Below are 24,767 nucleotides of genomic sequence, written 5' to 3'. Positions count from 1 at the left end.
CGATCAGCCTTCTTTATGGTCCAGCTCTCACTTTCATACATCACTACTGGGAAAACCAGAGCTTTTACTATATGGACTTTTGTTGGCAAGGTGATGTCTCTGCTTTTTAAGATGCTGTCAAGGTTTGTCATCACTTTTCTCCCAAGAAGCAGGCGTCTTTTAATTCCGTGACTGCTGTTAGGGAGGCTGTAATGCCTGGCGTACCCAGCAGAGGGCGCCCACCTCCCATCCATTGAGAGCACCTGGGTTGAGAATTCCATTATCAGTTTTCCTTTTTTGGGAAGGACAGGCTAACCTATGACCAGGAGGGATGTGTCATCCCCAATGATCACAGCATGTCACAAAACATCCAGGCGACTCTCCAAGAGACTGATGGCTTGGGCCGCTGTTAGCACATGAGAGAAGACTCCCGGAGCTAAATCAGGAAACCTAGGCAAAAACACAGCCTCTCTCTCCCGATAAGAAATCCAGGATTTGCCCTGTCAGCATATTGAGTCTGTTGGCTTTGAAAGGCCCACCTGACTCCCCGTCAGAATATGAAACACCGATGTCTTTTTTACATAGGGTTTCCCTGAGTCGCGAGATCAGACCTTGTTTTTGTTTATTTGCATTCCCTGAATTCCTGTTTATATTTGTTTTTATGCCCTATGCTTCTATAACTACGGTGGTACCTCTGGTTATGTACTTAATTCGTTCCTGAGGTCCGTTTTTAACCTGAAGCACTACTTTAGCTAATGGGGCCTCCTGCTGCCGCCGGAGCACAACTTCCGTTCTCATCCTGAAGCAAAGTTCTTAACCTGAGGTACTATTTCTGGGTTAGCGGAGTCTGTAACCTGAAGCGTCTGTAAGCCGAGGTACCACTGTACTGCTTTCATGTTGCATTTTTAATTTGAAATAGATTATGTACTCATTAGGGACGTGGGTGGCGCTGTGGGTTAAACCACAGAGCCTAGGGCTTGCCAATCAGAAGGTCAGCGGTTTGAATGCCCGCGACGGGGTGAGCTCCCGTTGCTCTCTCCCAGCTCCTGCCAACCTAGCAGTTTGAAAGCACGTCAAAGTGCAAGTGGATAAATAGGTACCGCTCCGGCGGGAAGGTAAACGGCGTTTCCGTGCGCTGCTCTGGTTTCGCCAGAAGCGGCTTAGTTGTGCTGGCCACATGACCCGGAAAAACTGTCTGCAGACAAATGTTGGCTCCCTCGGCCAATAAAGCGAGATGAGCACCGCAACCCCAGAGTTGTCTGCGACTGGACCTAATGGTCAGGGGTCCCTTTACCTATGTACTCATTGCAACCACACACACACACACACACACACACACACACACACACACTATAAAAGCAGTTTATAAATGCTTTTTAAACTGGACCTTTAAACTGCAAAACTCTGCCCCTGAGCCCTTGAGCTTAAAACTGGGCTGCTGATTTTGGAAGGCGGTTTGCTCAAGAGTCTCCCAACTGTCCCTGCTGAAAAATTTTGCTTTGGCAAGAATAAATTTATCTCTATAAAAAAATAATAATAAACAAATAACAAAGAGCCCTCTCAGTCTATTCCCTTTGGGACTGACCCAGATTTCTATTTTAAAATCCAGAACAGCATAGAAAACTGGACACAACAACACGTAACTCATTACCTGGGTATGTTAACGGACAGACAGACAGACAACAGACAGAGGGACCCTCCACACACAAAAAATCTAGTGTATGATATAACAGGGGCATTATACAGATTGACACTGTATTTAAGTGTTAACTGGATTTCAGTTAACGAGTTTGGCAGATCTGTAATACTGTTTACATTTATTTATCTTTCTTCAGCTGTAATGTATCGTAAAGGAAAAACAACCCTAAAATAGAAAATATGCATTAAGCTTATCAGTAAGGGGTCAAAAGTTTTAGGTCAAGTAAAAAAAACCTCAAAAAATTAATATGATCAGCAGTTTATATATATACCGTATTTTTTGCTCTATAAGACTCACTGTTTCCCTCCTAAAAAGTAAGGGGAAATGTGTGTGCATCTTATGGAGCGAATGCAGGCTGCGCAGCTATCCCAGAAGCCAGAACAGCAAGAGGGATTGCTGATTTCACTGCGCAGCGATCCCTCTTACTGTTCTGGCTTCTGAGATTCAGAATATTTTTTTTTCTTGTTTTCCTCCTCCTGAAACTAGGTGCGTCTTGTGGTCTGGTGCGTCTTATAGAGCAGTGTTTCCCAACCTTTTTTGGGCAAAGGCACACTTGTTTCATGAAAAAAATCTTGAGGCACACCACCATTACAGCCCCGTGACGTCAGCGCGCAGCATCACGCCGGGAGGGACGCACGAAAGTGTAAGTTTCAATTTTTTTCCCTCCCCCTTGCCGGGGAACCTCCAAGCTTTGGGGGGGGGTGGAGGCAGCAAAGCGAGGCAGGAAGGAGAGCGCGGCTTGGCTGGGTGAGCTTTGGCAGGGGCAGGGAATGAGAGCCGCGAGGCGGGCGCTGCGGACGGAGGCGCTGCCCGCCAAGCTCGCAGGCAGCCAGGCAGGCAGACGGCGAGAGCCCCGCGCTGGGCGGCCTCTCCTCGCCGCCGCCGCCCCGCCTCTCGCCGCCCAACTCGCCCGCCTCCCTCCGGGGACGGCGCCCCAATCGAAAATTTGACTTTTTTTAAAAAAAAATCTTTCGAATTTTTTAATTTTTCCCACGGCACACCAGGCAACATCTAGTGTGCCGCGGAACAGTGGTTGAAAAACACTGTTATAGAGCAAAAAATACGGTATATTTCAGAAACACACCTTAAATATTGTGAGTCCTGCACTGCAGGGGGTTAACCCTTTGTCTCCCAACCAAAATGCAAAACTGCACATGCTCAGCATCTTTGAAGAAGCAGCTGAACTCAATGGAAGAGCCGCTCCTTTGCATGCAGAAGGTCTCAGGTTTCATCTGTGGTGCGATATTGATCACCTTTATGTAGCATTTTAGCACTTGCCGCAAATGCTGCAGAACTTTGCAGGTGTTCTTCAAACCCATCTTTAAGGCCCAACTATGCAGTAAGAGATTCCTGCTTCACATAAAAGTCAAATGATGGGGAATGGCTGTTCAAACTGAAGCAGGCAGGAAGGCCCCTCAAGGACTCTGGAATACCGGCTCTGGAATACTCCGTAAGGGAAAGGGAGCAGTTTTTTCATATAACATTATTACAGTGGTACCTCAGGTTACATACGCTTCAGGTTACAGACTCCGCTAACCCAGAAATACGACCCCAGGTTAAGAACTTTGCTTCAGGATGAGAACACAAATTGTGCTCCGGCAGCGCGGTGGCAGCAGGAGACCCCATTAGCTAAAGTGCTTCAGGTTAAGAACAGTTTCAGGTTAAGAACAGACCTCCGGAATGAATTAAGTACTTAACCTGAGGTACCACTGTATTAAGGAATGTCCCTATTTTCCTTGAAGAAATGTTGGAGGGTATGAGAGGGCAGTTTCTGCCCGGCAGAAAGAGTATGCGGCAGCTAGACTGACGACTGGGAGGGCCGACGAGACCACATAACACTGGTCCTGAAAGACCTACATTGGCTCCCAGTACGTTTCCAAGCACAATTCAAAGTGCTGACCTTCAAAGCCCTCAACGGCCTCGGTCCAGAATACCTGAAGGAGCGTCTCCACCCCCATCGTTCTGCCCGGACACTGGGGTCCAGCTCCGAGGGCCTTCTGGTGGTTCCCTTGCTGCGAGAAGTGAGGTTGCAGGGAACCAGGCAGAGGGCCTTCTCGGTGGTGGCGCCCGCCCTGTGGAACGCCCTCCCACTAGATATATAAGAGAAAAACAACTACCAGGCTTTTAGAAGACATCTGAAGGCAGCCCTGTTTAGGGAAGTTTTTAATGACTGATGTTTTAATGTAATTTTTGTTTGGAAGCTGCCCAGAGTTTTATAATTGTTTTCAGTATCAGGAGTATAAATGATGTTAGCTACATTAATTTTGTTGTTTCTTATATTGCGGTTGTTTGTTTGACTTTTCTATTATTTGTTTGATTGATTCTATGCTTGTTTATTTGTTTGTTGTCTGTTTTCCCATAATTGTATTTATTTTAAATCAATAAAGATATGCTAAAAAACAAAACAAAGAGCCTAGGCCCCTTGGCTCCCAGCTCCCCGTTCCTTCTGCAGTTGCTGCAACCCACATTGCAGGAGTCGCCCCTCCCCAGGGGAGCCCAGCCTGCAGCAAGAGCCAGGAGCAAATAAAACAAAACAAAACCTTCTGGGTATCCTCTCCCCTTTCTAAAAAAAGAACAATCTCCTCAGCTGACTCGGCTCCTTTCTGAGCAGAGCTGGAGGTTTTGAAGGGGACCTTGCCCTGGCGCAGGTTGTCTCTATATTTAGCTGCACCGCATGAACGTCAAGCGACCGGCCGCAGCTGCGTGCCGCTCCGGGCCTGGCCTGAGCCTGGCTTTTCCGCTTCTGCCTGCCTGAGGCCTCACAATGGGAATTGCTGGGTAGCGGCTGCTGCGTCACCTGCCCTCCAAGTGACCTCAGGCCAGGCTGGACCGGGACATTCGCAGGGAAACCAAAATGCTTGTTTACAAACCCCTCTCCAGCGCCACAAATCCAACTCAATGGTGTAACATTGGAAAATGTCGATCACTTCTCCTACCTGGGCAATTATCTTTCCACAAGGGCCAACGTTGATGCCAAAATTCAGCACCGCCTGAGCTCTGTAAATGCGGCTTTCTCCCAATTGAAGTGCAGAGTGTTTGAGAACAGGGACATTCGTAGGGAAACCAAAATGCTTGTTTACAAAGCTATTGTACTACCAACCTCACTGCATGCGTGTGAAACATGGACCACTTACAAACACCATCTCCAGCTCCTCGAAAAATTCCATCAATGGTGTCTCCAAAATTTTTTACACATCACCTGGGAAGACAGGTGAACTAATGCCAGTGTACTGGAAGAAGCAAAGATCCCCAGGGTCAAAGCAATGATTCTTCAACTTTGTTGGACTGGTCATGTTGTGCGGATGCCTGATGATTGTCTTCCAAAACAACTACTCTATTCCCAACTTAAAAATGGAAAGCGTAATGCCTGTGGTCAACAAAAGAGGTTTAAAGACTCTCTCAAGGCAAATCTTTAAAAATGTGGTATAAACTCCAGCAAATGGGAAACACTGGACTGCGAGCGCTCTAATTGGAGAACAGCCTTTCCCAAAGGTGTCAAGGGCTTTGAAGACACTCGAACTCAGAACGCAAGGGAGAAACGTGCTAAGAGGAAGGGACGCTTGGCAAATCCACACCGTGATCAACTCCCGCCCAGAAACCAATGTCCCCACTATGGAAGGACATGTGGATCCAGAATTGGCCTCCACAGTCACTTATGGACTCATTGTTAAAACCGTGTGTCAGAGCTGCTTGAAGATCCTAGCTCACAGAGGATCACGCTAGCCAGCGATCATTAAGTAAAAGTCTTTATTGAATTACAGTTTCCATTCTCACGCTGCTGCGCGCAACTCTACGTCTAGTAGCTAGGTCGGCGAAGCTCCGTCTGAGTCTCCGCCCCGTGTGCACCAACTTAATATCCTAGCCTTGCTCCACCTTTTCCGCCTGACTGTCCTCCTCTGGGTCCCTCTACCCCCCGGGGCTTCTTCCTTCCGGGATTCTTCTGACGCTGACCCGGACCCTCCTGCCTCCTTGCGCCGGGCTTTAGGACCTGGTTCCCTTTCGGGGCTGCTTACTGCGCCGCCTTCCTCTGCATTTGAACTTGGTGCGCGCGCCCAACCTTCCACTTTCCTCTTAACCGTTTCTTCGCTCTCCGATGGAGGTGTGGCCACTCCTGACTCATGCCCTCCCTCCTGTGGTGAGCTGCCAGCGCTTCCCCCCTGGCTCCCTTCCTCTTCCCTGCTTCCTGGCGGTGACGCTGGTCCCGATTTCCAGCTGCTCCCCCCTGAGTCCCCTCTGGCTCTATCTTCCTGGGGTGCCCCCCTAGACTCCCCCCTTGCCCTGGCCACTGGTGCTCCTTTCTGTGAATCCTCTGATTCACTGGAAAGACTAGGAGATCTCGGGTCGTCGTCATCACTCATCTTTTCTTCTGCCTCCTCCCCTTCGCTCTCTGTTTCCTCCCTTGCCCGTGCCTCTGCTCCTAAACCCCTGACACCGTGTTTATGGAAGACAATCTTACTCGGCTACGAGTGATCGCCAAAGTAGAAGAAAGTAAGTTAAAAATCATCTTTGCCCACTCCACACCTGTCTTGAATCGTTAACATGATTATTATAAGCCCCTCCTTCCATGAAACTGCAGGGCAGGTCACAGCGATGCAAAATGCGACATTTGAAACACGTTAAAACAAATTTGATATGGCATGTCGGGTCTAGGGCAGCTGTGTGTGACCCAAACAAATCTGGGGCAAATTTGGCCCAAAGCCTGGAGACTCCTAAGCCCTGTACTAAGGGCCAGGTAAGAGTCTCAGCGGTGTTTGGCCTTGGATTTTAGGAGATATGCCCGTTGTTCCTGGTCTGGCAACCTTTTTTTTCTCTCCCTGGCAACTTCCCCCAAATCATAATTGCACCGGCAGCGTATCTCTTCTTTCTCGTATCTAAAAATGCTAGAAGGGCTTTTACACTCGCCAGAAGCTCGGCTCTGCCCTTGCCGGTCCTGGAAGGAGCCTTTTAAAAAGTCCCATATGCTCAGAGACTTTGCGCCTGTCCATTGGGGGAGATAGGAAGCCCAGAGCACTTGTTCTTTAGATGTCCCTTTTATGAAGAGGCACGTAGTGAGACCATGGATCCCCTGCTGGTGAGGCTCGCTGACCTCCCAGAAAAGCAAAAATTCAAACTTTTCCTGTTAGGCAAAGATCAGAAGACGACCCGGATGGTCGCCAGATTCTGTGTACAGATCTGTAGGCGCAGACCATCCCCAGACCCAAAATAGTTTAAGAAAATTCCCAAACTCAGTTCTATGGTTCCAGTTACAGATAGGTAGCCGTGTTGGTCTGCCATAGTCATGCCATAAAAAAATTCCTTCCAGTAGCACCTTAAAGACCAACTAAGTTAGTTCTTGGTATGAGCTTTCGTGTGCATGCACACTTCTTCAGATACACTGAAACAGAAGTTGCCAGATCCTTCTATATAGTGAGAAGGTGGGGAGGGGTATTACTCAGAAGGGCGGTGGGAATGGGAGATTGGCAGATAGCTGAGATGAGCCTGTTGACGACTCTTAACGACTGCAATAGGTCTTACAGGAAAAGGTTAACCAAACTTAAAACCATGGAGAGACCTGGTTTGAACAAAGACATTGGATTCTTATCCCATTATACATGATTAAGCCATTTCTCACCTTCTCACCCCTTGCCTTTTCCTCACTATATAGAAGGATCTGGCAACTTCTGTTTCAGTGTATCTGAAGAAGTGTGCATGCACACGAAAGCTCATACCAAGAACTAATTTAGTTGGTCTTTAAAGTGCTACTGGAAGGAATTTTTTTATTTCAGTTCTATGGGTGACTCTGAGTCAGCTCCCTGCGGTAGTTTATTGTTGTACATTGTTTTCAAATTTATTGTTGTACAATGTTTTAATTGTTTGTTTTCCTTCTGTGAATGTACCCCCAAGTGTGTTTTATAAGCTGGTCTCCGACCGTAATAAATTATCTATCTAGCCCCCCAAATCAGTGAGGGGTAGGTTGCCCATAAGCAGCAGAAAGAAGGTGGGTGGGAAGGGGGAAAAAAACCCCACAGCAATTTCGCTTTCAAGATTGCTTTTATTTATCAATGTACAGAAACGAAACCCACAGGCTTGAAAGCCACCGATAACACCCTTAACATAAAAGACCCCTCCCCCAACCTTCTCTCCCCGACAAAATACCACAAACCATTAATAAAATAAATAAGACAAGGGGCAGAGTCTGAGCTGGGGGGGAGAGGGGTGGCTGCTTTGAGGAGGTCAGAAGTTCCCCCTCCTCCCCCTGCTTTGCCCACATAAATAACATTTTGATGTAGAAAAAAATTAATAATAATAAGAATGACAGATAACAGAAAAAAGCTGCGTTGGCTGATGAGCTGGGTTAAGAGAAGTAGACTGTTTGTAAACAGCTGGACGGAAAACAGCTGGAATCTGCCAGCCTCAAGGTTTAGCAAATGCTGTTTCCACAACCAAGGGCCCGAAACATTTGATTCCTAAAAGGTGCCAGGGCTCAGTCTGGCTGCCGGGTGCCCACTGCAACCTGCAAGTTCAAACTGCAACCACCCCTGCCCCCTTTCAGTTCCTCTGTGGGACTTAGAATGGTAGCGTTGGAAGGGACCCCAGGAGTCATCTAGTCCACCCCCAGATTAGCAGTAGAAAATCAAGACGCAGCCTGTTTTCTAGCCTGCTGTTTCTAAGGCGCTACCTGCCCCGCACACTGAGGTCTAGCAACATGGCTAAGCCCATTAGGGCACCTTTAGCTTGTACACATTGCCCAAGGGTAAATTTGAATGTGTAGACTACATTTTGGTTGTTGATCTCGCTGGCTCTTGCTTATAGTGTCTGTTTTAAATCGGAAGCTCATATTTAATGCTCGTTCTGCTCTTTATTTTAATCCAAAAGCGGGATCTTCTAAATCAGGAGAAAAAGAAAGAACGTGGAATTCAGTTTCTGGAGATGTTGCTTTGCTTCTCCATTCAGAATGACAGAACCCTTTTCTTTCTTTTTCAAGAGCAAGTGTCTAGTCCTCCTCGCTGTCAAAGTGTGGGAATGCCTAAGAAGCCAGAGGGGATTCTTAAACGAGGCTTTCAGCACCCTCTCAAGCCCCGCTTCCCTTGCACCTGGCCCAAGCAGTAGAAATTAATCCGAGGAAGAGGGAATCATGCAAATTGGAATGAGCTACGTTTTTATCCCGGTCACCATTTTCTCCATGCAGAACCTTTAAATACTGAGCATTGCTAAACCCGCGCGCATATGCGTGCACACTCCCTGGTAATGCAGTGGTGGGGAACCCAGGGCTCTCCAGAAGTTGTTGGAGACCCCCAGCTCCCAACTGCCCCCGCCAAAATGATCCAGGGACACTGGACGATGGAATCCAGGCGTGGCCGAAGTCGTCTCTCCCTGACGGAGAGGGGTTGCTCTTTTTGGAACAGAGAGAGATTCATCGGTTGCTGGTTTCTACCTCCAGAAGCTGGGAGACTAAGAGGAGGAGAAGGGGGCTTTCTCCTGCTTGTGAGCTTTCTAGAGGCGTCCGGGTTGCAAGGGGGGGTCAGACAAAATGACCCCTATGGATCCTTTCCAACTCTACCATTGCAATGATTCTGCGCCTGGAGACAGGAGGCTGAACTAGACGGAACTATTCCAGAAACGTCTGCACAATCTTGGGACTTCCCAGGACCAAGGCGGCGAACCGAGGTGCGTTAACAGGTGATGCGAGATGAAAGGACCAGGTGGGGCGAAAGCAAGACCTTACCTGCATACCTGTTTCCCAGGAGGAAAGAAAGGAGTCTGTTTTCCCACCTCCTCGTGTTCCCAAACACGGGAACAGCGTTTGCTCACAAAGAGGCCCTTTGGTTCCCTTCGACTCTACCATCCTACGATTCGATGGGCACGATCCACGAGAAAGGCTCTCCAGCCCCACCGACGTGGCTGGGGACCAGACAAGCGCTCGAGCCTGCAACCCTATGTACGCGCTTACTTGGGTGTAAGCCCCATTGAATTCAGCTGGGCTTTCTGCTGAGCAGACAGGCCCTGGGTAGCAGGGTCAATGGCGTTTGCATGGAGGGGCTTCCCAGCGGATCAGGCCCCAAGGGCGTTTCCAGACACACACAAAAACAAGCGCTCTCTTTTGGTCAGTACCAGGAGAGCAATAGAGTGCTCTCTAAATAAAGCCCCCCCCATTAAAATGAGGGCGACATGAGGGAGCCAGGAGCCAGGCCACAACACTGATGCTTGCGTCTTGTGGGAGTGCGCATGACATTGGAGGAAACCCGTTTCATAACTGCACTAAGCTACCATAATAGCTACTTAGGGGGCAGGTGGGGAATGGTAGGGATGAACGCCCCTCCTCCCCCAGTGGCAGAAAGGTGTGCTGTAGTGTCAAATCTAGGACCTAGGAGACCACAGAGTTCGAATCCCCACCCAGTCCACTGGGCGACCTTGGGCAGACCTCCCTCTCAGCGTGGTTGTGAGTCTAAAATGGGTGGAGACGAATGTTTGCCGCCTTAACTTCCTGGGAGGAAAGGCACGATACAACTCAAAAGAAACAAAAGCAAATATTGCTGGCTTGGTGCTGAGAAAACCCTATGCCCTCACGACCGGATCCTGTACAGTGGCTTGGGAAAGCGAAAAACTTCTAAAGCATCTATTTCCTCTGCAGCAGAATTTGGCCCTGTGTTAGATCTATGGAGGATTTTCGCCCCCGGGGGAAAAAAAACAACCCCCCAAAAACTATTATTTCACTGTTCAGAAGCCTACCCAGCCTGGCTGGCGCTAGAGAGCTGATTCCATGCCATGTAAACAAAAGCGCACATGTAGTGGTATTCCAAGTTTGGCGGCCGAAAGGAGCCCCTCCCCTCCAGCCCCCACCACGTTGCTTCCCTTAGGTCCTTGCACAGGGGGGCGGGGGGGAAGGGCAGGGGAGAGTCTTTGCAATGCCAAGGGTGTCCTCCAGAGTTCGACTCTCCAGGTGGCACGGACGGCGTTACACCCATGGAGGGCCTGCCCCATGGCTCTGTTCCAGGACGCTGGCGGCTTCCCAAGAGCAAGGTGGGGGGGAAACGAGGGCAGTCCTTCCCCTTCTTCAGCGCCCAGCGCTCACAAGCCTCGGATGATGGCTGTTTGGCCACAGGCCTCCCCTTGATCCAATGTCCCATCTGCGTCGCGGCGGCTTGGAGTCAGATGATCACCTGCAAAGGCGGGAGAGAGGACGGTGAGGTCGGCGGGAGGCAAATGGCAGAATTTGGCCCTCCTTGAAATGGTACCTTGCAGTGTCTTAACCTCGGAAGTCGAACAGAATCTGTTCCGGAAGTCCGTTCAACTTCCGAAACGTTTGGAAACCAAAGCGCGGCTTCCGATTGGCTGCAGGAAGCTCCTGGAGCCAATCGGAAGCCCTGTCAAACTTTCGGCTTTCAAAAGAACGATAGAAAACTAGAACACTCACTTCCGGTTTTCGATCATTCAGGAGCCGGAACGTTCGACTCCCAAGGCGTTCGGGAGCCAAGGTACAACTGTACAGTGGTACCTCTGGATACGAACAGGATCCATTCTGGAGCGCCGTTCGCATCCTGAAGTAAATGTGTGACGCCACTACGCGTCTGCGGGTTGCGTTTTGCCGCTTCCACACATGCGTGTGACATCATTTTGAGCATCTGTGCATGCGCAAGCGGCGAAACCAGGAAGTAATGCGCTCCATTACTTCTGGGTTGCCGCAGAGCGCAATCTGAAAATCCTTAACTTGAAGCTACTTCAACCCGAGGTATGACTGTATATGCTAGAAATCTCTAAAGCAGAGTTTCCCAAATTTGGGTCCCCAGCTGTTTTTGAACTACAATTCCCATCATCCCTGACCCTGCTAGCTAGGGATGATGGGAGTTGTAGTCCAAAAACAGGTGGAGACCCAAGTTTGGGATACACTGACCCAAAGGGCAGACCTCGAATGACCATTCCCTGCCCCCTATATATGGCATCACTGTGTGTCATTTTAGGGGGTGAAACTTAGCACTTGCAAATTTCTTCAATGAGGGGGTCTTCAAATATGTTTCTGGGTGTGAGGGATTCAAATCTGCTATTATTTTTGTGCCTGGACAGCATGTAGCTTGGCAAGTCTACGTTTGATGAAGAAGCACACTGCTTCGGAAAACCAAAGAACTTTTATTTTGCCTTCTGAAAATGTTAGGCAATGCTGAATAATAATAACTAAAAATAATATTAGTATATGATAAACCTGCAAGCACTTGGCAATTGTTTTCAGTGACTCCTATGCAACTTTACCTACAGAGCAAACCTAAATTATATTAATTTAACCAAAATACCTTTTGAATCACGTTACAACTTTTTAGCAGCCTTCATTTTTGGAATTTCAAAGTTAAAAAATTCAACATGCCCTAACAAGGCATGATTTTATTTCTCATACAACTACTCTGGCATACGGTTTTTCAGTGCCACCAATATAAACAGATGTCTGGCTCATAGAACCTTTGTTCTCAATAATAATGGAACTCACAAGTGGAGAATACTATTATTTTTATAAATCGTTATTATTTGTAGAGAGAATTTTTGTATGAGTTAATTAATACTTTATTTATTATCTGTATAGCCCTTTCGATCTGCGCTATAACATGGTATTTTTGTCCCTCCAGGCTGTGGTGCTTTTATGGCTTAAATGCCTGACTCGACGTTTCTTTCCTTTATGTTCTGCTTGCAACTTTTTTGGCACATAAATTAACGTTTTAAAAAAGGATGCTAATGCTAGAAATCCACAGAGGAAAGGAAAGGCAGAGGATAGGGAAGAGCTGAACAGATTTGCCTCGCAGGTCACCCAGGGCAACTTGAACGTCTGAATATTCGACAAGCATTTGCCATAAGAGGATTTCGCAGCACCCGCCAGTCTTTGGCAGCTGACATGCAAAAGCATGTTTTCCTGCTAATTCCACCCCTTCCTTTAACCCCTTTAACAGGAGACTTCAACCAAGGCAGCCCAATCTACTTGCCTTCCACCCTGAGACTTTTACTGTCTGTGTCCAATAAAAGGTAAAGGGACCCCTGACCATTAGGTCCAGTCGTGGCTTTATTGGCCGAGGGAGCCAGCGTACAGCTTCCGGGTCATGGGGCCAGCATGACTAAGCTGCTTCTGGCGAACCAGAGCAGCGCACGGAAACGGCGTTTACCTTCCCGCTGGAGCGGTACCTATTGATCTACTTGCACTTTGACGTGCTTTCAAACTGCTAGGTTGGCAGGAGCAGGGACCGAGCAACGGGAGCTCACCCCGTCGCAGGGATTCGAACCGCCGACCTTCTGATCAGCAAGTCCTAGACTCTGTGGTTTAACCCACTGCGCCACCCGCGTCCCACAGATAGTCGCAACCAATGCTTAAGCAACCACTCACATTGCTTGTATTTTAATAAAGTTGTGGCCAAAAATTATGCCAAAAACCTGAAACAAAATTATGCGTCAATTGTGTTTTTATTGGTGGGTGTCTTGGGGACCTCGACACGCAAGTAAACCCCACCAGAAAGCTGCTTCTCAGCCACTTTCTATTTGCCTAGAATGGCGCCCCCAGGTAACCCGCAAAAGGAGAAAACAAAGCGCAGCACAGCCCTTCTCTCCGAAGCACCAGAACTGAAGAAGATGACCAGAAGCAAAAGCTACATGGGACTTGGCAGCCGACCCATCACCCCTGAGAAGCTGGTGGCAGGGAGCTAGAAGCTGGCGGATTACCTTCAGATAACCAGGTTGCTCTCCCCAAGCCTAACAATGAACGGGCTGTCCTGGAAAACGAACGAACGAGGCTACAGTCAGAGCTGGTATCTGTGTGCTCTCCACTCCGTCCCCCCAAACAGGTGAGGATCCGGGGCTGGGATTTACGTATAAGCTAAACAAGCTCTAGCTTAGCTCCCCACTCTCTTAGGGGCCCCCAAAAAATTAAAGGAAAAAAAAACTGGATGTACATTTCCAAAATATAAGATAAAAAACAAATAAAATAAAACCTACATGCAGCAACAGTGTTTATAAGATAAGATAGATAATATCTTTATTGTCATTACCCCCTTTGGGGACAACGAAATTACTTGACTGCTCCTTAAAAACACTAATTGAACAATGCAGTATAATACAGCAAGGGAGATTAGATGACTTTCAAAGGCCGGGCTTCCCATTCAGGGCCGAGATCGCTTTGGAGAAGAAGCTGTTCTTAAGACGACTCGTTCTTGTCTTCATCGACCTGTATCTCCGTCCCGACGGCAAGAGCTCGAAGAGACAGTGACCAGGATGCGATGGATCTTTTACTATGTCCAGTGCCTTCCTATGGCACCTTGTGGCATCAATCTGCTCTAAGGTGGAGAGTGGGCAGCCAACAATGCTCTCTGCTGCCTTAACAACCCTGCACAACCCCATCCTGTCCTGGGTAGTACAGCTTCCGTACCACACACATAAGCCATAAGTGAGCACGCTCTCAAGGGCACAGTGATAGAAGGCATGTGATGTGAGCATATGATGCTCAGGGTCCCTTCTAACTCTGCAATTCTACGATTCCTAAATTATGGTGCCCAAAATCGGACACAGTATTCCAGGTGTGGTCTGACCAAGGTAGAACAGAGTGGGACTAGGACTTCCTTTGACCTGGACACTAGACTTCGGTGGATGTAGCCAAGAATAACATTCTTTTCTCTCTCTCCGTCCTGCATCCGAGAGAGCAAAAGGCAGAGCTCAAGGGTGCACTTCCAGCCAGACGCACTCTCAAGGAAGGCGTGAATCTGGGTCAGGGAGGGGCGTGGCCTGGGAGAGGGGGTGTGGCCTGGTCAGGCAGTGTGGCACGAGGACAGTCCTGAGGGCCAGGCAGGGAGACCCGGAGGGCCGCATTTGGGTTCCCAAACCCCTCGTTTGTGATTTAATGGTTACTTTTCTTTAAAAGGGTGTCCGAGCCAATCTGGGTCAACCGGCCTCCTATGGCTTAAGAGTCTGTACGAAAGACACTCTGCAGGTGAGCAGAGGACTGAGCCATCATCTGCTTAGCAAGGGAAAAAATAATTCTAGCTACGGCTATCACCAGAAGGGAGCTGATTTTTCTGAGGCTGAAAAGGGCTATATAAGGCCCTCGGTGTACCCATCACCTCCACCCAGGTGGGCAGGGGAGACTGGCGCTTGGAATTCAGCTGTGGACCCTTCAAGGGCAAAAAGCTCATCATGAAGAGATTTGGGAACCTTGCAGAAAGCAGCCGTTCCAGAGAGTGAGGGAGGCGTACGTAAGAATATCTCCGTCTCCTTTTGAGCCGCTCTCCACGCAGCTTCCTCGGACTCGCACCCCCAGCCTGAAGCTAAGCGCCTCTCTCCTGGCTCCTCTTTGCTGCTCCGGAAATTGCACGACATTTAATTTGTGCGATAACACTCCAAACGGTGTCACGGGCGATTCAGCCTGGCTGGCAGCAAAGCTCCTCTCCCTCTCTCTCCCCAAGCGTCAGCCTTAGTCATCTCTTGTTTTGCAAACTAGGCTGTCTGTTGCAAACGTCAACAGAATTACAGGTCACCTACTTCTGCCCGCCAAAGTGGAGGTTCTGGGCAGCTCATGAGATTCTGGGCGTGGGAGGAGAGCTGGACCTCCCCGGACCACAGACAGGCATAGGCAAACACGGCCCTCCAGATGTTTTGGGACTACAACTCCCATCATCCCTGACCACTGGGGTCCTGTAAGCTAGGGATGATGGGAGTTGTAGTCCCAAAACATCTGGAACACCAAGTTTCCCTATGCCTGAGCACGGCCCTCCCCTCTTTCTCCTTGTTGTGCTTCTCTGAGGTTTTACTGCATCAGCTGCCCAAAGGATGGGAACCTCAGGCTCAGGGGCAAAAAGTGGCCCTTGCAGGCCTCTCCACCTGGCCCCTGGGACTCTCCTCAGGCCTGAGGAGGTCTGCTTCGCACTCAATGCACATATTTTTGTTGAGTTTGAAGAACAGTGGTGGCTTAGAATGGGGTTTCTGTGCATGCAAAAAATCAAACCCACCCAACAGCTCAGTCGGTCAGGCATAAGACTCTAAATCTCAGGGTTGTGGGTTCGAGGCCCGAGTTGGGTGAAAGATTCCTGCATTGCAAGGGGTCAGACTAGATGACCCCTGTGGTCCCAACTCCACAATTCTATGGTTCTTTGATTCCCGCTGTGCAAAGGTAAGATTTCCATCCATTTTGCCTCTGGGCCTAGCATGTGGCCCCCAGAACCTTGTCCAGAAGGCAATGTGGCCCCCAGCTTGACAAAGCTTCCTTGCCTCTGATCTACGCTACCAATGGGGAACCCAGGGCCCTCCAGATGTTGCCATTGGTCACGCTGACTGGGGTTAATGGAAGTTGGGAGTCCAACAACGTTCAAGGGGGTCAGACTAGATGACCCCCAGGTCCCTTCCACCTCCACAATTCTATGGTTCCTTGACACTTTGAGGGCCACGGTTTTCCCACCCCTGGAGATCAACACTGTGGGTAAATCTGGGCTCCCATCTTATCTAGAAATAGAGATGAGTATAATAGGCCTCTTCTGGTTCAGGAAATCTCATCTCTGTTAGCCACAGTTTACCTGTTCTTAAAAAGCAGAGACATCACCTTGCCAACAAAGGTCCATATAGTTAAAGCTCTGGTTTTCCCAGTAGTGATGTATGGAAGTGAGAGCTGGACCCTAAAGAAGGCTGATTGCCAAAGAATGGATGCTTTTGAATTCTGGTGCTGGAGGAGACTCTTGAGAGTCCCATGGACTGCAAGAAGATCCAACCTCTCCATTCAGAAGGAAATCAGCCCTGAGTGCTCACTGGAAGGACAGATCCTGAAGCTGAGGCTCCAAGACTTTGGCCACCTCATGAGAAGAGAAGACTCCCTGGAAAAGACCCTGATGTTGGGAAAGATGGAGGGCACAAGGAGAAGGGGAGGCAGTGGAAGACAGGAGTGCCTGGCGTGCTCTGGTCCAGGGGGTCACAAAGAGTCAGACACGACTAAATGACTAAACAACAACAACAACAAACTGTTCCCTCCCCAGGAGCGCCCTTCCAGCCGATGTCAAGGCAATAAACAACTATTTTACTTTTAAAAGACAACTGAAGGCAGCCCTGTTTTTAATGTCTGATGCTGTATTATTTTTAATATTCGGTTGGAAGCTGCCCAGAGTGGCTGGGGAAACCCAGCCACATGGGCGGGGTATTATTAATAATAATAATAATAATAATAATAATAATAATAATAATAATAATTTGCAAGGGGGGAAGAAACCTCAAGTTGGCTTCTTTCAAGATAGATATGTCTTTAAAGAACGCATCAATCAATCAATCAATCAATCAATCAATCAATCAATCAGTGACACACAAATAGACATGAAATTTCACCAGGATTCTAAATTCATATTAGTTTCCCCTCCTGCTCCCTCACGGCCCTTTTTAAACGACCTGGTCATTCTACGCTCCTCTCCTACTGCTGTTCGAGCCATTTTAAAGTATTTCTTGGCTTCCTGCGTTCCAGCCTTTTAATCTAGAAGCTGCCTCAAGGGACTTTTCCTCCACATTGCCAAAAGGGAGGGCAGAAATTTCCTTAAATCAGACCAGCAGGCTCTAAGGATCTCGGTCCAGAGAGCGTGTGTTCAGTGTTCGAGATTTCCCAGCCTCTCCCACTCACCTCTTGTCGGCCATCTGCCGTCGTAAGCCATTTCGGCTTCACTCCGTTGCTGACCAGTGGCTTTTCCTCCGGGACGAGGCAGGCATAGGGGGGCTCGGTGGGCTCGGCCCCCACGCTCTCCGAAACGGTTTTCACTTCCGAGGGGCTGGGCTTCTGCTCAGGGATACGAGCCACGCGGAACCTGGGCCACAAAACAAAACACCGTATATAAATGGTGTATCTTATCTTGCTATATACATAGAAAGGTAAGGTGGTTGTCACACTCTGCAGTTTTCCAGGGAAGGCAGGGCTGGGGAGCGCAGCAAGCAGAGTAAGCGGCCCCTTGTCTGTGTGAACCGGGGGTTGAAAATAGGCTTTATTTCACCTGGGTCAAAGACCCAGTTTGGCCCAGTTTGATCAAAGACCCACCCATGCATATTTGTGTAAATACACACAGGCTGGGAGCCTCAATGGTGTCCCTTTGGTGTGTATAGTAAAGATAAAGGGACCCCTGACCATTAGGTCCAGTCGTGGCCGACTCTGGGGTTGCAGCGCTCATCTCGCTTTATTGGCCAAGGGAGCTTCCGGGTCATGTGGCCAGCAGGACTAAGCCGCTTCTGGCGAACCAGAGCAGCACACAGAAACGCCGTTTACCTTCCCGCCGGAGCGGTACCTATTAATCTACTTGCACGTTGAACTGCTTTTGAACTGCTAGGTTGGCAGGAGCAGGGACCGAGCAACGGGAGCTTGCCCCATTGCGGGGATTCGAACCACCGACCTTCTGATCGGCAAGCCCTAGGCTCTGTGGTTTAACACACAGCACCACCCGTGTCCCGCTTGGTGTGTATATATAATAATAAATAATTTTATATATACCCCATCCTCCCCAGCCAAAACCGGGCTCAGGCCGGCTAACGCCCAATACAAAAACAAATTGATTGACATACAACTTAAAAACAAGATTAAAATACAACATTAAAACATTAAAACACAGCCTCATTTCAATGGAAACTCAAATCAAAAACTTTTGGGGGGATGAAAACGTCAAGTCTTCACCAAGGCTAACTTTCCAGACTGGTCCTACATGGGCCAGAAAAAAGCCAGGGAAGTCCGCAAATAGGCGTTCCATCACAGGAGGAGAAAGGAAAGATATATAGATGTATTTTTTTATACTGAGTTCTGGGGAGATCATTCCAGAGACAGGGAGCCACCACCGAAAAGGCCCATTCCCGTGTTGTTTTCCCGAGGGTGGCCCTGATCCGAGCATTAGGGAATTCAGAGCTGCCATTGGGAGGAAACGCAGCAGGGCCTTGTAGCTTCGAGGGCAGCCTTTGCAATCTTAAGGACTAGAAACTTGACTCAAACAAAATGGTAGTTTCCGGGACACCAAGTGCCTGAGCTTTGCAAGTACAATCGCAGAGCGTGGAGCGGCCTGTTCCGTGACTCACCTGCCCACGGAGAGGATGGTGATCTCTCCCGGCCTGCCAGCCTTGCCTCCGGGCTTCGCAAGCTTCGCGGTGGCGCTGCCAGGAGCGATGGAGGTGGCAGGCGTGGCTTCTGCCGATGGCAGCACCTCCGGCCACTTCTTCTGGCTGCACCGGGTGCAGGTGGGGCCCGGGCGGGTGGCCAAGCCTTGGACTGTGTGCAGGTGGTGCTGGTGCCTGCAAATGTGGGGCAACTGAGGCAGGAGATGAAGCCTAAGTGGGGGTCGGGGTGAGAGGGGGAAAGGACCACCGTTAGAGGAGAGAACAGAGATCCCCTCAAAGGCCACCCCACAGGTTCACCACCCAACTTGATCATGTTACACCAGGAATCACTCCATCAACTCCTTCACGCCAGGCGGGTTGGACTGGATGACCTTTGGGTTTCCCTTCAGTTTCTACAATTATAAGGTTTTACTCTTAATAATAATAATAATTTTTTATTTATACCCCGCCCTTCCCGGTTCAAAAAATGGGCACAGGGCGGCTAACAACAAATTTAAAACACTTAATTGTAAAAGCAGCATAAGATACAGTACAAAAACATGAATAACAATAAAATTCAAAGTTCAGAAATCAATTTGGGGGAAATCCATCTAATCGAGCATTAGATAATCCCCAGGGCTAGCTGGCTGAATTGGTCCTACTTGGGCCAGCGAGGAGGCCAGGGGAGAATTAGCTGTGGGGTCTCAGAGCGGGTAATCTTCATAAAAGGGGAGGGAAGAGAAGGGAAATAAAAGATCAGGCTGAATTCAAATTAAAGGCCAGGCGGAATAGCTCTGTCTTACAGGCCCGACAGAAGGAGGTTAAATCCTGAAGGGCCCTGGTCTTGTGGAACAGAGCATTCCACCAGGGTGGAGCCATCACTGAGAAGGCCCTGGCCCTGGTGGAGGATAATTGTTTTCCTTAGGGCCCGGGACCTCTAAACTATGGTTATTTGTGGACCTTAAGGTCCTCTGCGGGGCAGACCAGGAGAGGCGGTCCCGTAGAGGTTCAACAAAAGGTTCAGCTTAATATTACATCCTTTTTCAGTGTCTGTGCCATTCTATTCCTCAATTTGCTGCATCGTGGGCAAAAAATGTAATGGGTGAATCTGGTTGTTGAGAACCAGGAATATTATTATTATTATTATTATTATTATTATTATTATTATTATTATTATTATTATTATTATTTGTATACCGCCCTTCATCCGTAGATCTCTGGGCAGCTCACACCATAAAAATACAGGATGATGAAGCAGTCAGAGAGGGGAACTTAGTCTAGTCCCCAGTCATGAGGCTTCCTGGGTAATAATAATAATAATAATAATAATAATAATAATAATAATATCATCCAGGGAGCCTCTCACAAGACACATACAAACCAACACACAAGCATGCAAACAATACACAGAGGATATTAAGTTGGAAAAAATAAATTATTGAGATGCAGTTACATTTAGCAAAGTTTAAGATGAGCCATAATAATAATAACAACAACAACAACAACAACAACAACAACAACAACAACAACAATAATATTTATACCCCGCCCAGCTGGCTGGGTCTCCCCAGCCACTCTGGGTGGCTCCCAACAGAATATTAAAAACTCGATAAAAAGTCAAACACTAAAACTTCCCTGTTTATAGCTCAGCCACAAAGAGGAGGGAGCCGTGGCTTATGTGATTCTCTCTTTTTAGATAGGGGGCCATCTCTTTGTAGTCCAAACTGTTCACATAAGTGGCCCCGTTTCTCTAACGAGGTGCGATGATAGGGGGCAGCAGGAGAGGGAAAAGGTCCAGATACCTTGCTTTTATATAATCAACTCTTTATTTTGTTCTATGTATATCGCAATGTTCTTTTGTTGCTGTGGGCGATGGCTGACGCAAATAAAGTTTCAATCATTCGTTCATTCTTGCGTTTACAATTTTGTATTTTAGCTAATTTTTAAAACTACTGGTCTATGGCCGTAATAAAACGATCAACTGAGCAAAGAAAAAGCCATCCTTCTTACTTGTTGACGGGCTTATAGATGGGCTGCAAGACCTGCTTGCTGTGATAATCTTTCAGCATCTCCTCCAAGACTGCGGCGTTCTCTGTCGGCGGCAAATGAGAGGGACAGGGAGGGGAAATAAAGCAGAGCCGTTGAACAGGAGGTGAAAAAGGAGGAGGAAGAGAGTCATCGTTGCAACACGAAGCCTAGCAAGCCCACTAGTCCTCATTAAGGTGTCTTCATTTATGGGGTAAACCTGTTTGCATACGCTTCTAACTTTAAGCCTAAAGGGATCTCACTGCGCTCTGCCTGATCCCAAGTAAACTTTCTTTTTGTTGCTTACGAGTAAGACTGTGGTGTCTTTATTCTTTCAGGAGGGATTCAAGGGGTCTTACCAGGAAAATATTATAACGCATTTCAACCTGGACAAGCCAGACTGAATTGCGTATTGTCTTAAGAAACTCACACGAGTTTGCAACAAGTTTTCTCCCCCCCCCCCTTTTTAAATATATATATTTTTTAACATATCATTTTCAACAGTAATTAAACATATTTTTACATCTTATTCAAATTTTTGACTTCCATCGATCCTGTCTGAAAATTTTCCAATCTAATCTCTCAGTATGCATTTCTTATTTTCCTTATTACATTTCAAACTCATAACCAATATCTCAATCTTTTTCTACTTTGTAACACTTCGTCTATTTCTCCTTCTTGTAGTCCTGCTAGCGTAATTTGTTGATTACAGTTGCTCTTCAAATAATTCATATACTTCTTCCAATCTTCTGTAAAGACTTGCAACAAGCTTTCTGCTGTGTAAAGGGGAATGTAAGCTCTGCTAAGTAAAGGAACTTGCTGGCGCAAGTTGGGAAGGATATTAATAAGCAATATATCCTCTCCTAGGGACGGAGGTGGTGCTGTGGGTTAAACCACAGAGCCTAGGACTTGCCGATCAGAAGGTTGGCGGTTCGAATCCCCGCAACGTGGTGAGCTCCCGTTGCTCAGTCCCTGCTCCTGCCAACCTAGCAGTTCGAAAGCACGTCAAAGTGCAAGTAGATCATTAGGTACCACTCCAGCGGGAAGGTAAACAGCATTTCTGTGCGCTGCTCTGGCTCGCCAGAAGCAGCTTAGTCATGCTGGCCACATGACCCGGAAGCTGTACGCCGGCTCCCTCGGTCAATAAAGCGAGATGAGCGCCGCAACCCCTGAGTTGGTCACTACTGGACCTAATGGTCAGGGGTCCCTTTACCTTATACTCTCCTGCCACCCTGAACATTCCCACACATGCAGGCAGAGGCTCTGGCACTGAGCTTGCCAATGAACGTGACTCAAGGAGGAGGGACTTTGACCACCCATAACGAACGGATAAAGCAAAGGTCCCCGGCCCCCCTCTTTCCTGTGCAAGGCTCACCTTTCTTCTCTGTGATCAGACGCACCAGGACTCCAATGGTGTCTTCGTTGGCATCTTCTATTCTGTAGCCAGGATTATTCCCTAAGGAGAAAAGGACAGCAGGATGAAAAACACTCTCCCTGGCTCTGCTGACCTGCTCTGAAGCCAGCTGAGTCAAAAAGGGGTCAGTAGGTCAAGGGAGTCAGTCCCTGGAACTACAGGAAGGCTCATTCGTACTTTGTGCAGCGATAATATTCTTATTTACAGAATATCTTTTTACATAGAGGTTTGGCCCACAAGCTGACTTGGCAAATACAGTGGCACTGGCTTCAGTTGTTTTTACAGTGGTACCTCGGATTACATACGCTTCAGGTTACAGACTCCGCTAACCCGGAAATGGTGCTTCAGGTTAAGAACTTTGCTTCAGGATGAGAACAGAAATCGTGCGGCAGCAGCAGGAGGCTCCATTAGCTTAAGTGGTGCTTCAGGTTAAGAACAGTTTCAGGTTAAGAACAGACCTCCGGAACGAATTATGTACTTAACCCGAGGAACCACTGTATTGATGTTTTACCTGTTTGGCTATTTATGTAGTGGTTCATTATTCGTATTATTGCTATTATTATTACAGTGGTACCTCGGGTTAAGTACTTAATTCATTCTGGAGGTCCGTTCTTAACCTGAAGCACCACTTTAGCTAATGGGGCCTCCTACTGCCGCTGCGCCGCCAGAGCATGATTTCTGTTCTCATCCTGAAGCAAAGTTCTTAACCCAAGGTACTATTTATGGGTTAGTGGAGTCTGTAACCTGAAGCGTATGTAACCTGAAGCGTATGTAACCCGAGGTACCACTGTATTGGGAAAAAATATAATCTGTTTAGGAGACCATTGTAAGCAGATGAGAACATTAGCAAGTTTTAATCTCACTTGTAAAGTAACAAAGACTATGGGCATTTTAGACGGATAACAAATGTGGATAACAGACTGATATGGAGATGTAACTACAGTCATACCTCGGGTTACAGACGCTTCAGGTTGCGTTTTTTTGGGTTACAGACCGCCGAAACCCGGAAGTACCAGAACGGGTTGCTTCCGGGTTTCGGCCGTTGCGCATGGGCAGAAGCACCGAATCACAACCCGCGCAACCCACTTAAGGACTCTATATGGGCTCTGGAATACCCCATATTGCCAAACCAGTTTCACCTCCTCCCTTACAACCACCCTGTGATGTAAATTAAGCCAAGACAGAGAGAGAGAAAAACTGGATGAACCCCTTTTCTGTGGTGGCGCTTCTGCTCTGGAATGCCCCAGACTGACGTGAACCAGACTCCTTTTTGCGTCTCCTACACCAGAAACCAAAGGCATTTTTATGTTCACAGAGTGCCTAACACCCCTGGTTTTATTGCTGGCAGTTTCAAAGTGTAACATCCCTTGTCCTTTCTGCTAGGAGGCATATCTTCTTAAAAAACAAACGGTGACTGCATATTATTATGCATTCTCGGTTAGAGACTGCAGAAACTGCTTTCTTAATTGCACTTACACTGTTCTCGATTATATGACACGGCTTTATTATTAGATGCTACGCCGCTTTAGGTACTTTTAATAGAAGGGACGGATGCAAATAAATGATCAAGATGGTTTATTAAAATGACTCACAGGCAGGATTTAAATCTCAGGAGCGTGACCTGAGAGAGATACAAGTCAAATTCACAATAGACGCACTCCTGTTGTTTTGTTGCGCTGGGTTACACGTTTTCAGGTTACTTCCGGCGCCCGCACATGTGCAGAAGTGCTAAATTGCTCTTTGCGCATGCGCAGAAGTGCCGAATCACGTCATGTGCGTGCGCAGAGGCGGCACTGTGGGTTGCGAACGTGCCCCCTGCACGGATCACGTTCACAACCCGTGGTTCCACTGTATTTTAAATGAACATCGCCAAAATCTACACTGCAAACATGGGCTGCCATGTGTCCGGCAACCATACAATATCTGCCCTCTCAATTGCTTCTGTCAGAGCAATTGGCACCAATACAGGTGCCACATACCTGCCCCACATTTGTTAGAACTTTGTCTTTTAGTGTGGCAGCACCTACACCTCTGGAACTCCTTGCCTATTGATCTCAGGCGCCTTGGCTGTACTATTTTTGACAGCTGCTGAAAACATTCTTGCTTAGAAAAGTCTACCCAGATGTTTAGAAAGTTTATACCTGAAGGAGCGTCTCCACCTCCATCGTTCTACCCGGACACTGAGGTCCAGCACCGAGGGCCTTCTGGCGGTTCCCTCACTGCGAGAAGCCAAGTTACAGGGAACCAGGCAGAGGGCCTTCTCGGTGGTGGCACCGCCCTGTGGAATGCCCTCCTAACAGATGTCAAAGAGAACAACCACCACCAGACTTTTAGAAGACATCTGAAGGCAGCCCTGTTTAGGGAAGTTTTTAATGTTTGATGTATCACAGTATTTTAATATTCTTTTGGAAGCCGCCCAGAGTGGCTGGGGAAGTCCAGCCAGATGGGCGGGGTATAAATAATAAATTATTATTATTATTATTATTATTATTATTATTATTATTATTATTATTATTATTATTTTAATCTGCTATTTAAACTTTTCGAAATTACTGTCGTTTTCTTCTTCTTCTTGTTAACTTTATTGTTTTGTCTTTCTTCTTCTGTAAACTGCCT

The 24,767-nt window shown here is 47.8% G+C and overlaps 1 protein-coding gene across 7 annotated transcripts in view; it reads right to left on the bottom strand.

The window, feature by feature from the left end:
• Window positions 1-7,689: 7,689 nt before the first annotated feature.
• Window positions 7,690-24,767, bottom strand: part of RELT (RELT TNF receptor) — an 82,409-nt gene continuing 65,331 nt past the window's right edge. For 4 of the 7 annotated variants that reach the window (XM_083499800.1, XM_083499798.1, XM_083499797.1 and 1 more), the window contains 6 exons: window positions 22,113-22,193; window positions 20,723-20,804; window positions 18,695-18,943; window positions 17,268-17,448; window positions 13,349-13,398; window positions 10,125-10,818 (listed from right to left, as the gene is read on the bottom strand). In XM_083499800.1, coding sequence (XP_083355926.1) covers window positions 13,351-13,398; window positions 17,268-17,448; window positions 18,695-18,943; window positions 20,723-20,804; window positions 22,113-22,193 — 641 coding nt within the window. In that variant the 3' untranslated portion in view covers window positions 10,125-10,818; window positions 13,349-13,350. Of the gene's footprint in view, window positions 10,819-13,348; window positions 13,399-17,267; window positions 17,449-18,694; window positions 18,944-20,722; window positions 20,805-22,112; window positions 22,194-24,767 lie in introns of all 7 variants that reach the window. The other 3 variants (XM_083499802.1, XM_083499801.1, XM_083499803.1) reach the window with 1 other exon arrangement.

This window comes from Podarcis liolepis (genome assembly GCF_965112155.1).
Source record: "Podarcis liolepis genome assembly, chromosome: 4".
NCBI lineage: Eukaryota > Metazoa > Chordata > Lepidosauria > Squamata > Lacertidae > Podarcis > Podarcis liolepis.
Note: the sequence above shows the minus strand (reverse complement) of the source record. Positions and strands in the feature narration are given on the sequence as shown.